Here is a 14,837-nt window from a genome sequence, read left to right on the forward strand (position 1 = left end):
GCATCATATTATAAAAAGAAAAAAAAAATTCCCCCATTTTGTTATTTTGAGAATCATGTATGCAAAATTATGTACATATATTTAATAAATTATACTGTATGACGTCAATAGTATTAAATTTTGACGTCATACCTTTCAATGCGCATTTAAATGCATATTATGTATATATGTATTTATAACATATAACAAACATAATACATGAGCCTGTGTTATTTTAAGCTCTACATAAAATTTTTTTTTATAGTATATATACAAAAAGTTTTAATATTAAACATAAATTATGTTGCAACATAAAAGTATAATCCTTTATAGGTGCATATTTTGTAAAACATAACCTATATACAACGTGTATGTACAAACATACATGCACTTAAATAATTGTGTTGGATCACATACTATGTATAACTACTTATGTATACCATTTTTAGATTTATTTTATACCAATATAAGTATGTAAAGTAAGAAATCTGCAATTTTTAAATATTCTCCGAAAATCGAACTAAATAAATTTAATCATAGGGTTTTTCTTTGAAAATTTTAGTTTTAATGTACGTAGCTCAAGGTGACAGCGTATTTCAAAACTCTGCGCTTCATATTTTTTAGTTAGATTTGAAAATATTAGCGTATTTTAAAATAAAGCGATCCAAGGGTTAAAAAAAGGTATTTTCCAAAACGCAATCTGTAATCTACAAATTCAAGACAATTCAACGCGGAATTAAAGTGTCATTTTTGTGACCCTTATAGATACCATATAGATGTTTGTATTCTGGGCTAGAAATTAATGTGCAGATTGCATTTTCGAAAACATTCGATATCCAGATTTGAATACTTTTAATTTGTTCTAAATTTCAACTATATAATCCTAAGTTCTGCATCATACTTTCATTTTCTTTTACCTTAAAAAAATTATATTTAACAGAATTAAATTAACTAGGTACAACGTGATCTGTAACTTCCATAAATTATTCTGGAATATTTATCTTTTACATATCTTATTATAAATTGCAAAAAAAAATTCAAATTATAATAAAAAAATGGAGAATTTTAGAAAAAATGGAGAATTTATAGGTAAATTAGATTAGTATAAAAATAAGCCCATATTTTCTCAAAAACTTAGGTAAAAAAGATACCTTGGATAACCTCCCAAGTAATGTTAACGAATGTCTAATTATTTCAATTTTTTACACTCAATTGCCTTCATCTAAATTAAAAATGATTAAAAAGCGTAAAGACATTTTAATAGTTACATTTTTTATTATTACTAAGGTTTTATATACGTACATAATGAAAAAATTCTTTATACTACATTATTTTTAGGAAAAAACATTTATGTATTTTCAGAATTTATTTTATAATCACTTCCACGAAGTGCAGGTTCAAATCCTATACCATTTTTAATTACATCATTAAATGTCGAGATTAATATTAGGGCAACGGTGATGTGATGTAAAATATCTCGAGTTCTATTTGCAATTGCCAATTTAAGTATTATTCCACCTTGTGCCAATAATAATAATGCCGTAACAATCTTAATTAAAAAAAAAAATAATTAATTTAAATTAATAAAATATAATAAATTTTATTAGAATTTCAAATTGAATGTTATAGAACGAATTAGATAGTTTTGCATTATTACCACAAAAATATATGTATAATAAAAATTATATAAAATGAATTAAACATAATCAAGCATAAAAATATTCAAAAAAAACAAAGAGGATATTGTTCTCAATACTGAAGAATGATTAGCTTCGCTCGTCAATAATTTTCTTATCCAACATGCAAAACATTACTATTCTAAATAAACACTAAATTAATTTTAATATTCTGTGTCCTCGTCAAAATAGTTTCTATATTACAAATAAAACAGAGAAAAATCAGAATATTTAGAGCTACGCAATTAATTTATAATACCCCTCTGCTTAACATATGGGCAATGCTTTTCAAATTATTCATGTTTGTGTGCTTTAAGACTGAAGTTTAAATAATTTCTGTGATATTTAATTTTTCGTGTCGATTTCCAGTATTGTACCCTCAATATTTTACATAATATGGTCGAATAACATTTAAAGTTATCAAATTCGTGTTTCAATTTTATATAAATTAATTAAGTAGGCTTTAATGTTATGAACCATTTGTAAATTTCGAATGGTAAATGAATGAAGCACTTGCTACAATTTCTTATAATCTATATTTGGAACAATTTAATATTAATTGTTTTCTTTTCTCTTATAAATTATAGAAATGAATGCAATTGTTTTTAACTACATACATGTACACACATACACTAGACGAATATCTACACTGGTTGATCTTAAAAAAGAAAAAAACAAAATAACTTTCACCTGGCAATTTTTAATAATTTTTTTATTAATTATCTTATGAATTACACTTTTGACATTTTGAATTTAACAACACGTATGCAATTATTAAAGAAATTGGGCCAAATAAATTCATTAGATATATTTGGCTTACAGATTATCCAATATATTCAAAAAAAAAATTTTTGGTTGACAATATTGAAAAATAAAAAATTAAAATTGAATTGAATAAATATTTATACGACAAAATCAAAAATATGTTAGAAATGGACGGTATCCCAATAAACCGTTAATATAGGAAAGCTAAAGCAAAAAATCCCAGAGAAACTAAAATTTTAGAGTTATTTTTATACAAATTTACTGTTGTTGAATGTATTTTATTTCTTTATTGAAAGAGGATTATTGCTAAGCTCCTTCTAAATCTCTTATTGTTTCTTTCCAATTGTTATAAGTGCCTTGCTATATATTATTAACTAAATTGATTGCAAGCTTTCATTCATTTAACTACCTTTTAGATAAAAATTTTAAATGTAAATCATAAACATTTGAAAAACTATTTATTTTTCTTATTAAATTTATCTTTAAGCTTTATTTGTGTATGATGAAAAATTTTGAAACAAATTTAAATTACCTGCAATATTATTGAAGTTATAATCATAGCCATTAACAATTCATACCTTTCGTGAGCATTCTTTACTTGAGATAAATATTTTAATTGTGAAATATTTGATGTTAACAAAGTTACATCCAACATTCCTTTGACAGCAGTACTTTTATTTGCATAAACATTTTGTTGTTTTGTTTCATCCTAAATGGAATTCATGTTTATTAAAACAGGAGGAAAAAAGAAAGTGGCCTTTTATACTGCTTATACTTACGCGGATCCCATCATTGCTATTATTTTCATTATTTTCTTCATCTATTTCATCATTTTGAGTAGCATTTGAGTCTTTTTCTCCCATTTTATATTTAAGACTTTTAACCTTTTATTGAAGATTTTAATCGCAGAATTTATATAATTAGAAAAAGGAATATTCTTACGTTGTGTTCAATAGCTGATCTTGACTAAATTTAAATTTAGTTAGAAAGGTATTTCCAAGCAAGAATTTATCCATATCCTAATGTGTATAGATTAGATACTAAATCTTATCGTGGCTAGAAGCTTTTAGAATATTATTGGCCTGTGTAAAAAAGTTTTTAAATTTTTATTTTTAATCAGTGATTGTATATATGTAATTGCTATTTTAATTATAGGTTATTCCTTCAGTAGGTGAACAATAAGTATAAAGAGTAGAAAAATTTCTGTATAATAATAAAATAATTAACAAGTAAAAACGTTTTAGTCGGACATGAATTATACCCTGCACCTTGACAATCTGAGTATAAAGACTTGTTTTTAAAGTATTTAAAATTACCTTTCATTCCAAATTTCATGAATCTAACTTTATTATTTTTCCGAATATTTAAAATTAGCTTTGAAGATTTTATCCAAACGTGTCAAGCTATTCCATAAAAATTTCGAGAATATATCTGAATTATAATTGGACATGAGGCTGTCGAATATCATATAGTCAGCTTTATTTTTTTTCCAAATATACAACTTTTGAATTGTATGGCAGGTAACCGAACCAGTGCAACTATTCCATTAAAATTTTTAGGGCATAATATGTAAAATGTAAATGTATCTATATTAGTTTCTGATATATTTAAAACAATTTGTCCGCATTGCTCCAATAACCATAGGGTCAGTTCTTGGCACGAAAGAAACAAATTGTGAAAGTTTGGTTGTATTTACTTTATTCGTTTTTAAGTTATCGTGCGATCGGACGGACTACACGAAGGTGTAGGGTAATAAAAAATAATTTAATTATGGGGGCTAGTTCGAAAAGCAAAATGATTTTGTGATATTAATATTTTTGAAATTGAAATTTTTTAAATTTAATTAAATTTTTTAAATGTTTAGAAAGAAAGGTAGAACCTACTGCTTTTTTTCAGGTTTTCCAAGTAAGTGAAATTCGTCATTTTTCATGTTTCATCAATGAAAGTGGTTTTGAAAGCTAATTATGTTAATTCTGATAATCTGCTTAGATCAGACCTAAAAATGTTATCAACTTTTGCTGGAAATTCGATTTCCGAGACATCCTATAAAAACTCTTAAAAGTTTGGATTTCTAAATTAGAAAATTTCACAAAAATTTATTATTTTTAGCACTTTTCCAAAAAATTTTGTGAAAAAAGTGCTTATTAGTTTCGCTCTGTCCGTCCGTCCGTCCGTCCGTCCGTCCGTCAGTCCGTCCGTCCGTCCGTCCGTCCGTCCGTCCGTCCGTCCGTCCGTCCGTCCGTCCGTCCGTCCGTCCGTCTGTCCGTGTGTCTGTTTACAAAACTTTTACACCTTTGAAGATAGAAAGCTGAAATTTAATACGTACATAGATCTTCACTAGAAACTTATTTCCGTAGAACAAAATTTTTACCTATCACCCCCCTCTAGAAGTTATACCCCCCCAAAACCCTAAAAATGGCTTTTTTAAATTTTTGTTGCAATGAAACCATAAGCATTTTTGAAATTTTGCAAATGCAGAAAGGCAATGGCTTGCTTCCCCTTGCGCGGTATACTATAGTTCAACTTAAGAAAAACAAAATGGCCGCTCAAATTTACCGTTATTTAAAGTCCTTTTTTTCCAAATTTTTGATGTCGTTTTTCTTCTAGACCCCAGACTGTAGAAGCTTGAAATTTTAGGAGCTTTTAGATATTAATAAATAGTTCATTTTGTTAGAAGAAAATTTTTTTCCATCTCCACCCCCTCTCAAGTTATCACCTCTTGAAATTCGTAAAATTTGAATTTTTGACACCTTATATTTCCGAAACCGCAAGCTTTTCCAAATTTTTATAAACGCAAAAAGCTAACGGTAAATTCCGTGAAATTAAAAAATATAATTATTTTTCTTAACTCACACAATTAACCCTTAAACTCGAGCATTATGTTAACCCCTTTTTATATTAATTTTTGCTTTATTTCAAAGACTGCATATATGCGTCATCCTAAATATATGCAATCCTAGAAATAGTTTTGTATATAAATGAAAATAATTTTAATAGTGTTATAGCTATACATAGACTGTATTTAAAAGCAGAATTTTCACTTGTTGAAGGGAAAAGTGCTACAATACAAACCATTGGTTTGACCCAACTTTATTTATTTTTTAGCAAAAATACGTATTTTCCTTGCGTTGCTAAGTAAACTTTCAATTGATTCGACACCGAATGAGGCTTATACATAAAATTTCAAGAAAATATTTTTGAAAATCATTAAAACTACTAAATGGGCCCGAAGCAAGAGTCCAATTGCTGAAAACTGAGTTCTACCACACCAACAATTTTTTTATTTTTACTTTCCAACTTTATCTTATTGTACTTTTAATTAGGGCTTTAACTCTAAATTTTGAAAATATTCTGCTTCGACAATAAAAAAAACAAGTAAAAAGTATTTCACTCAATAAGACCCAAAAAGTTGATAAAGTCATGACATCTCCAAAGTTGAATTAAGAGTTTAAAATTTTCATGGCATTTTATACACCTTACTCATAATATGCAATGCTGCCGGAAATAATGGAACGCTTGAAAATTTTTTCAAGTCAAAAATTACCCCGGAAACCTTCTAAACAATTACATATTTATTTTTAAACATTTAAAATATTTATAACATAATTTTTTTTTAGAAATAATACTTATATATCAGAACCATCTCTTCCTCTGAAACGTAATTGATTCCAATTCCAGATATAATAACATTTAGAATGAAAATTAACAAAACGTTGACAAAGATTGCATCATTTAAGTAAACTGCTACTTTTTGTTCAAATTTTCTTTCCGTATCCAAAGCTCCCATAATAATAAAAAGAATTCCAGCCATAAACTTTGATATTAAAGAAAAAGAAATTTTTATAATGCAAAATTTTTAAAATAAAAAGTTTTTTTTTGTAAGTTTTGTTTGAATGATAAAATTATTATACAATAATTTTTTACTTGTGTTTGTCAACAATTAAATTTCTATAACAGAGCGCTTTAATGAAAATATTTCGATTATTCCGATTTCATTTGCTTTTACAATTAACATATTATTAGAATTTATGAATCTTAACAATGAAATTCAATAATTAAATTCAATTATTTAAATAAATGAAAAAATTTTAAATTTTTTTTGGGTCTTTGTCAAATTTCTGATTTGACTGAAAAAAATGTGCACGTGGAAAATTTTATTTAGATTCAGAGATTATAGAAATTATTATTTCTTATAAATAATTATAGAAATGGCGCGAAAAATAATTTAGCGAAAATCTTGCACAAGACTATGTAAAAGCCCTTTCACTACTCTTTTTAAACTTAAAGGACGCCAGTAAGATTTACTTAAAATACCTAGAAAAATTTGAATACACGCTAAAATAAACTAAAAATAGTTTATTTACACTTCCCTACCATGAAATAGTGCGTTCCAACCGAAAAATCGACATCCGGAATTTGGTTTCATTCTAAAATGGAAAATAAGATTTACTTTCATTCATTATCGATATCTTAACTATAGAAATCCATAGAGCAGATAAATTAGCATTTGTTTCTAGATTCGATAAGAATTAAAACACTTTTGTTATTAAAATTCCATTAAATGTTTACTTTTCTTATTAATTTTTAACTTTGCACTTAAGTACTTGTTACTTTAGAAAGAATTTGTTGATATTTAATAAATTATAAATTTCTTAAGTATTTTCTTTTAGAAATTTAACATTCAGCACTTGTAAAAAGATCTAGAATCCGAGAATTTTTTATTAAAATCCGATCGCGATGTACATGATTTGGCTGTCTCTATAGGAATAAAAGCAGAAGAAGTGTTAAATATTATACATTTAATGTGTTCCAGACAATTAAAGTTCTTCTAAGCTGAAATATTTTTATAAATAAACTTAAGCAAAATATCAAAAACAACACATTTGTAAATTTTCTTGATCTTTTAAGACTAAAGCGAATATCCTCTCCTATAGTCAACACTTTAGTGCTAGAAAAAATTTTTTGTCTTTCATGTGACACGGAAAAATTTTTTTATATTTTTTATATTTTTCTTTTGTATACCTTCTAACATATATTTATTAAAATTATTTCCTTTAAAAGCACAAAATATTTATTTACCTGTAATATAATCGACGAAACAATCATAGTCATCATATATTGATAGTCATCACGGTACTTTCCAACTACTAAAAAATATCTTAATTGTGAAGCATTTGATGTTAACAAAGCTATATCTAATAATCCTTGGACAATTACACTTTTACTTGCATAAATATTTTGTTGTTTTGTTTCATCCTAAATGGAATTCATGTTTATTAAAATATTTTTAGTGGACAAATATAAAAATGATCACTTACACTGCTTTTATTCTCTTGTCTATTATTCTCTTTGTCTATTTCATCATTTTGAGCCGAATTTGAGCCCTTCTCTCCCATATTATCTTCAAGATTAAAAATTTTGAAACTAGAGTTCCGAAATAAATAGGAAGAAGGAATTAAGACTAAACTTGATTAAATTTAAATTCTTAATAAACAAGAACTTTTCAATATCCATAGAGAAATTTAAATAGATTAGATAGTTAATCTAATCATGGTTTGTAGCTTTATCAATTATTTATTAAATTGTTATATATATATACATAGATTTTATAATTTAAATGAGTAATTTAATGTTTAAAATATTTATTATTTATACAGTAGGTAATTGAGTGTAAAAAAGGTAATAGTTAGAATTTGTGTGTAAATTAATTTAATGTACAATGTGTTTAATAAAAGCTCTTTTTTCACTGGTTCCAAATGAGAGACTCCTTACTAATTCCATGTCTTGCCGAAATTCTTATTCGCTTTATATAAATAAATCAACCTGATTATTTATTCATATCGATATCTTGAACAATTTTGAATTTTGTTGCAAATTTTCTAAAAACTTTTAATTAAAATAGTTAGTATTTTCTACCATTAATGTTCCCAATTGTAATTATTCGTTCTTGTTATTCTTATAGTTATTGCAAGTTTTGTGTCAAGAACTCATTTTTGGCCAGAAATATCGAAATCTCGCTTCATTAAAAATACCGTAAATTTTTACCAGATTAACAAAAATAAATTCTTAAATAGCAATAATATACACTTATAAACTTATGCATTTGGATGAAAAATTTTATATCAGATTTTAATAAAAATTCAACAAGCAGTTAAAATAGGCACAAATTTTAAACTCTTGAAAAAATTTTATCGTTATTTAAATATATTTAAATTTGTTTACTAAAAGCTTTCCAAAAATTTAAATTAAGCTTTATTCATTTCACTTCAAAATAAAATGTTCTAAAATATATTTTTATTAGAACAAATCAAAGACTTAAACCTTTTAAAAAATATTCACAATTATTATATTAATAAATTCCTCCATATAATGGAAAAACAAGTACAGACAACAAAATGGTAGAAAGACGCCATCTTAATATTTAACAATTTAACAAAATCCAAAATAAATTTTTTAACACAATTTTTGTCTCTGACTTTCTCTAATTTTGCCTTTTTCCGTTATCCTTTGTTAAAATCAAATTTCTTGCTTATAACACGCAAAATCCAACATTTTCATACCATGTAATATATGTAGTAGTAAATCAGTATTAGTCCTGTTGAATAACAACATTAAAAATCTTGTATTATCAAAATATACAATTAAGAAAAAATTAAAAGGAAAATAATAAAACATATAGGAATAAATGAAACAAAACAAAAGTAGTTTATGACAAAATAAGGAAAAAAAAATATAAAAACAAAAAGAAAACCGAAAAGAAACAAAACAAAATCGGAATGAAAACATTTGTATACGGCTTATTATGAGCTATCCTTGAAAGATTTCGTACATATAAACATTCCAGTAAAGAAAAAAAATAAGCACACCAATAATAACAACAACAACAACAAATATAACAAGGACAATAAGAAGTAGAAGAATAATCATAAGAATCATCAGAAAATAAAAAAAAGTTAAAAACAAAAATCATAATAAAACTAGTGCAAGAAATTGATTTCACAGGAATTTACTCTATCTGAAGGAAAATTGAGTTTTTTAACCACAAACAAGATTGTGGTGTGGTTTCGCATAATATTTTTAATAATAAATTATTTTAATAATAAAGATGAGAAAGTTATTCAAAAAATTTAGACTGCAATAAATTGAAAGAAAAATTTTTTTATAATTATTAATTTTGAATTAAACACAACACTATTCGGAATTTGATTGAAATTCATGCAAAATGAATTAAAATATATTTCTTGATTCACGCATATATTTTTGAACAAAATATTTCTCTATTTCTTAACAATATATTGGGGAAAATTTTTACAAATATTAAAATTTTAAGATTTATATTTAGTTTTCAATATTAGAGAGCTACACATTGGTTGTACTTTTAGCATATTTCTTAGTATGCTCAAAAGAAACTTCAGAATTATACCGTCACTTATAACAATATTAACAACTTTAATGACATAAACTTATTTTCAAAGGAACAGATCAAAGAATTTTTTAATTCGAATTTGTTTAATTACGCGAAAAATATAATTTGAATTTCCAAAAGAGCTAGTTAGAAATATATAGTAATAAAAGGGGTTATTTCAGAAAAATTTTAATTATGATTGGGATTAGATGCGAATATACCGTCATTTGAATTATTTTGCCAATTATATAATTTTAAAGAAGAATACAGATACTACACGAATATTTAAAAACAAAAAACAAATTAAATTTTCTTTAGTTTTACTTTAAACTTTAATGGATTAAACAGGTTGTCATTAATTCTTCATCAGGTTAAAATATTGCTTTAAACAGGTTGTCAGCTGTATGATCTTATAAAAATTTTTTAAATATATTAGAGTCCACCAGCTACACTTACTCGTAATTTAAATTTGAAATCTCAATACATTTTTTTTAAATCAATATTACAAAATTAAATTTATTTAAATAAAAAGTCTTAAGGGTTGTTCTTTTCAAAAAATAATATTCAATTTTTAATATTTTCATTTTCAAAGAGAATTATAATGCCCGAAAATGTGTGAAAAAATTAAAAAAATTCTAAAAAAAAATTTTGACACTCTCATTGTAATTCTCACTTTCATTCGTATTCTCTTTAATCTGAGTAATTTCCGATGGATTTATTTCCGTACACCAAAGCAATATAGAACTGGGAAAATTCTATTTTATTTCTTTTTCTGTTTTCTGTTTTCTTTTTTTATTACTCTTTATTTTGAATTTATATTGTATATTTTGTTTTTGTTTTCAATTTTCACAAATCTTTCAGTTCTGGTATACGCTCTTGGTAACCAACATTTTATTTTTGTTTCTTTTACTTTTCTGTTTCAATTTTTTCTTTCCTTCTTCTTCTTTATTATTATTGTTTTGTTTTGTCATATCATATATTTTGAAAATTTTCAGTATCAGAGAAATCAGTTCGAATCGGGAGGGCGTGAATAAAACACGTGCTTAAAAGAAAAGGACTAAAAATTTAGAATTAAAGTGAAAGGAAAAAAAAATTTTTTTTTTTAATAAAAAAATTCAAATTAATTTTTTGAATTTTTTTTTTAATTTTTTTACATGATTTTAATTTTTTTTTTATATTGCATGTCGATTTTGTAAGGATTTTGTAAAATTTTATAATGCATTCAATTTTATATGTGTATATTGGAATGCGTGTGACATAAATCATTTTAAAGAAATAATATTACAAAAAAAAAAACAGAAAAAAGAAATAGAAAAAGTTTGATTTTTAATTTAACCTTAACCATACTCAAACTGAAAAATAATGTGTTTCTATCAGGTTTTCTTCTTCGTTATCCTGCAATAAAAAGGAAAAAATAAAAAAAAAATACCCAATGTGATATATTTTTTTTTGTTATTATTATTATTATTATTGTTATGAAGAGATTACAAAACACACTTACTCACACACACACTATGTAAGCACATGATGTTATCCTCATACAAATTATTTAATAGTCTTATATACATTACAGTAATTTTATGTAAAAGAATTTTAGGAAATATAAGAAAAAAATAAAAACAAAAATTAATAATTTTCATAATTATTAAAAAAAATGGAAAAATTTTGAATTTATTTACTGTTATTAAATAAATAGAAAAAAATGTTTTTGGTTTTAAAGAAAACAAAAATTTTAAAAATAAGAAAATAAATGACTGCATATAATCTTTTACAAACACATACGCATATACGCACATTATATATGCATGTGTATGTGCAATTGTTCGTATATTTATGCAAGAATACATAATATATGCAAAGTTGTTTAAATTTACAAATGAAATAATTTTAAAAATGTGTTTTTAAAGTTCAAAGAAAAAAAATGTTTAAAAATTAAAAAATTTTTGGAAAAAAAAATTAAAAAATTTACAAAAAATAAAAAAATTGTAAAAATGATGAAAAAAACTACACAGTTATGTCAAAATTATTATTTTTTCATATGTGAAGGAAAAGGATAAAATCAAACAAAACAACACAAGGGTTCAGAAGGATAACAAAATAAAAACAATCAAGGAAAAAGTGAATTTTTGTAGGTCAATAGTTGTGCAATTTTTGTATATTTTTTTTATTTTATTTTTTGTAATTTCTATTTTTTCCTCCTTGTGTTTTATTATTAATTTTTTTTTTTTCTAAAATGCGTGTATTTTTGAAGAGAATTTTTAAATAATATTCTGTAAAGAAAATTACTAGGACTTTTTTAAATAAAAGTGATGTTTAGAATCTTAATGCTCGGATAAACCTTTAGAAAATTTGTTTAAATTTGAAATAATTCGAACGTATTAAGAATTTGATCTTTTCTACATATGTAAAATAAAGGTAAAATAAAGAGAGCGCTATCTTAATTTAGACCTTAACGATTCATAAAAGGATTGTAGAATCCTTGAATTCCAAATTCGAATTGCGATAATACGATTTTTAAATTCGATTTGTCGTTAACATAATCTTCAAAAGATTTTATTACTGTTATAAAAAATTCACGAAACATTTTGAATTTAAAAATTTTCAAATTTTTACAATTTTAAACTAAATATGACCGTCAAATTTATAAATAAATATGTACATACTCGTATATATGCATTTTATAATTACGTGTAATGGTGAAAATTTCAAAAAAATACAAAACCTTCAGCATCATTTTTGTTACAAATTTTATTTAACCTCGAAAATCTGTAGTTGGAAAAATGTGTTTAAAATTTAAATTGTTTAAATAAAATAAAAATTTTTATTTGTTTTTTTTTTCTTGTGCATTTTCACAAGATGAGTTCCACAATATGTAAATACAGAAGATGAGTTCCATAATATGTAAACGGATTTAAAATAAAAAATCTCATTATAAATTTATTTATGAATTTAATGTCCGTGTATAAAAAGTCTGTGCCAAGTATACAAAATTTTTAAAATTTTTATTTTAAAATAAAATTTAAATTGAGATTTTTAAGTGATTATGAATTGAATTTTTTAATTTGGTTAAGGAAATTGATAATGTTTTCCAAAAATGGCAATTAAAATCCGCTAATACTTGCAGTGGTTATTGCTTTCCTAAAATTAACAATATTATTCATAACTCTCTTAAGTTCTCTTAAAATGTTTACATTTTTAAATATTAAATTGTTGTTTTTTTATTATTTTTATAACATTTAATTGAGTTTTAAATTTTGAAAGTTGGAATTTATAAAAATTCTTCAAGCGTTTTAATATTGACCCTTTATCGTTTGAAATGTGTCCAATAAATTTTAAGCATCGGGCAGATTTGTAGCAATTTTGTTTTTTAAATTTGTCATTTCAAAAGATATTTGGTAAAGTCGCATGTCTGCGTTCCAAAAAAAATTCTGTAAAAACATATTGCGTTAAACTCAAAACAGTTTAAAAGTACTAAATTTGAAGTTAAAAAAAATTATTTCACATAATTAGCTTTGTAAATTTTTTTTTACTTTCTCCTTATAAGTAAAAAAAAAAATTAAAAATGTTAAAATAATTAATTAATAGTTTTATTACCAAAAATTTATTAAATAATATCATTCATTCGCCGTAAAATATGCAAAATTTTTGTTAATTGAAAAATTGGGTAAATCGAAGCGCGCCTTCTTCACAAATAATATTCATAAATCTGACAAAAAAAGAAGAATTAGATTTTTAGCCGGTAAATAGAAATGAAACGTATTTGATGAGCTGAATAGAACAAATATGCCAATAGTAATATTGAGTGTTTACCAATATATGGGGACACGCAACATACAACATTGAAAATTCTTCAAAATATTAATGAAAATTTATAGGTCTTTATTACTGATTTCAAGATTATTGTTATTATTAAATTTGTTTTTTATTCAACCCAATTTTAATCTCAATTCAGTATACTAACTTTAAACCAGGTTTGCTATTGTGTATTGAAAAAATTGTGTTAATTTAGATATTTTTGAATGTTTGCAACCTCCTGTTTTTGACTAACAACGACAACTTCATTTAAGTGCTTATGATTTGTAATTTTAATGTATAGAAATAATTATGATTCTTAAAATGTAATAAAGTAGGTAAATTTTCCATCTTTTGCTATTCTTAAAGAATACAATTCCAAAGCCATGTCCCTTACAGTCTATAGAAATTTCAAAATCTATTATATTGCCTTAATCCAAGCAGTATTTGGGTTCTGTAATTTTTTCAGATTTCACTTTCAGTTTAACAGCATAAAAAAGACATACATATAATAATATTTGTTAAAAATTTGAAATTTAAACAATTATATAAAAAGTGAACAGAAAATTGAAATAGACCTAAGCATAATTTGTACTTAGATTTTGAACTAATCAGACTTCATTAGTTTTCAAATTTTATCATTTTTACGTTGCAATAAATTATATTTGAATCGGAACATTTCATTATTTATGGAAGCATGTACTGACATACCCATACGTATATCATGCATTTAAATGATAATATTAAAAGAAAAATAATAAAAAACAAATAAAAATAAAATGAAAAAATTCTGCGGTAGTTTTTACTTTTTTTTTTACAATACAAAAAAATGTGGCAATTGCTTTACAAATAGAATAAGAAAAAAATAAATTAAAATCATAAAATAGTAAAAGTACACGCACATGTCCTCTGTGTAAAAATTTATAAACACATACTCATATATTTAGCAAGTATGTATGTAGGTACACATGTGTTCTAACCATTATTAGAATTATATCAAATGTTGTTATGTAATAACTGGGTTAAATTTTAACATAGAAAACTTTATTTTGTTCTTCTCCTCCTTTTTTTATTTACAGTTCTGCTTTTTTATGTTTTGTTATTTTGTTGGTATAAAATTGCCGGCATAGCAATTGAAAATAATTTCTTATTGTTCTTCTTTTTCATTTTATTTTTAATTTGTATATGATATAAAAATATTGATAACTCATATGATGTTT

The 14,837-nt window shown here is 24.2% G+C and overlaps 2 protein-coding genes across 3 annotated transcripts in view; one reads left to right on the plus strand and one right to left on the minus strand.

Moving 5' to 3' along the window:
• Nucleotides 1–2,948: 2,948 nt before the first annotated feature.
• On the minus strand, nucleotides 2,949–7,835 carry LOC129618895 (uncharacterized). The gene is made up of 7 exons (XM_055533923.1): nucleotides 7,739–7,835; nucleotides 7,500–7,676; nucleotides 6,061–6,234; nucleotides 3,363–3,386; nucleotides 3,200–3,304; nucleotides 2,999–3,129; nucleotides 2,949–2,952 (listed from the first exon to the last, which is right to left on the minus strand). The coding sequence occupies exons 1-7, from the start codon at nucleotides 7,814–7,816 to the stop codon at nucleotides 2,949–2,951; spliced, it is 693 nt and encodes a 230-aa protein (XP_055389898.1). The 5' UTR covers nucleotides 7,817–7,835.
• Nucleotides 7,836–10,855: 3,020 nt separating this feature from the next.
• The window catches only part of LOC129618711 (GATA zinc finger domain-containing protein 14), a 130,867-nt gene continuing 126,885 nt past the window's right edge, over nucleotides 10,856–14,837 (plus strand). The window contains exon 1 of one of the 2 annotated variants that reach the window (XM_055533650.1): nucleotides 10,856–11,957. The gene's annotated coding sequence lies outside the window, so the exon portion shown is untranslated. The remainder of the gene's footprint in view (nucleotides 11,958–14,837) is intronic. The other variant, XM_055533649.1, reaches the window with a different exon arrangement.

The sequence above is a fragment of the Condylostylus longicornis genome, unplaced genomic scaffold (assembly GCF_029603195.1).
Source record: "Condylostylus longicornis isolate FDR11 unplaced genomic scaffold, ASM2960319v2 ptg000010l, whole genome shotgun sequence".
In the NCBI taxonomy this organism is placed as follows: domain Eukaryota; kingdom Metazoa; phylum Arthropoda; class Insecta; order Diptera; family Dolichopodidae; genus Condylostylus; species Condylostylus longicornis.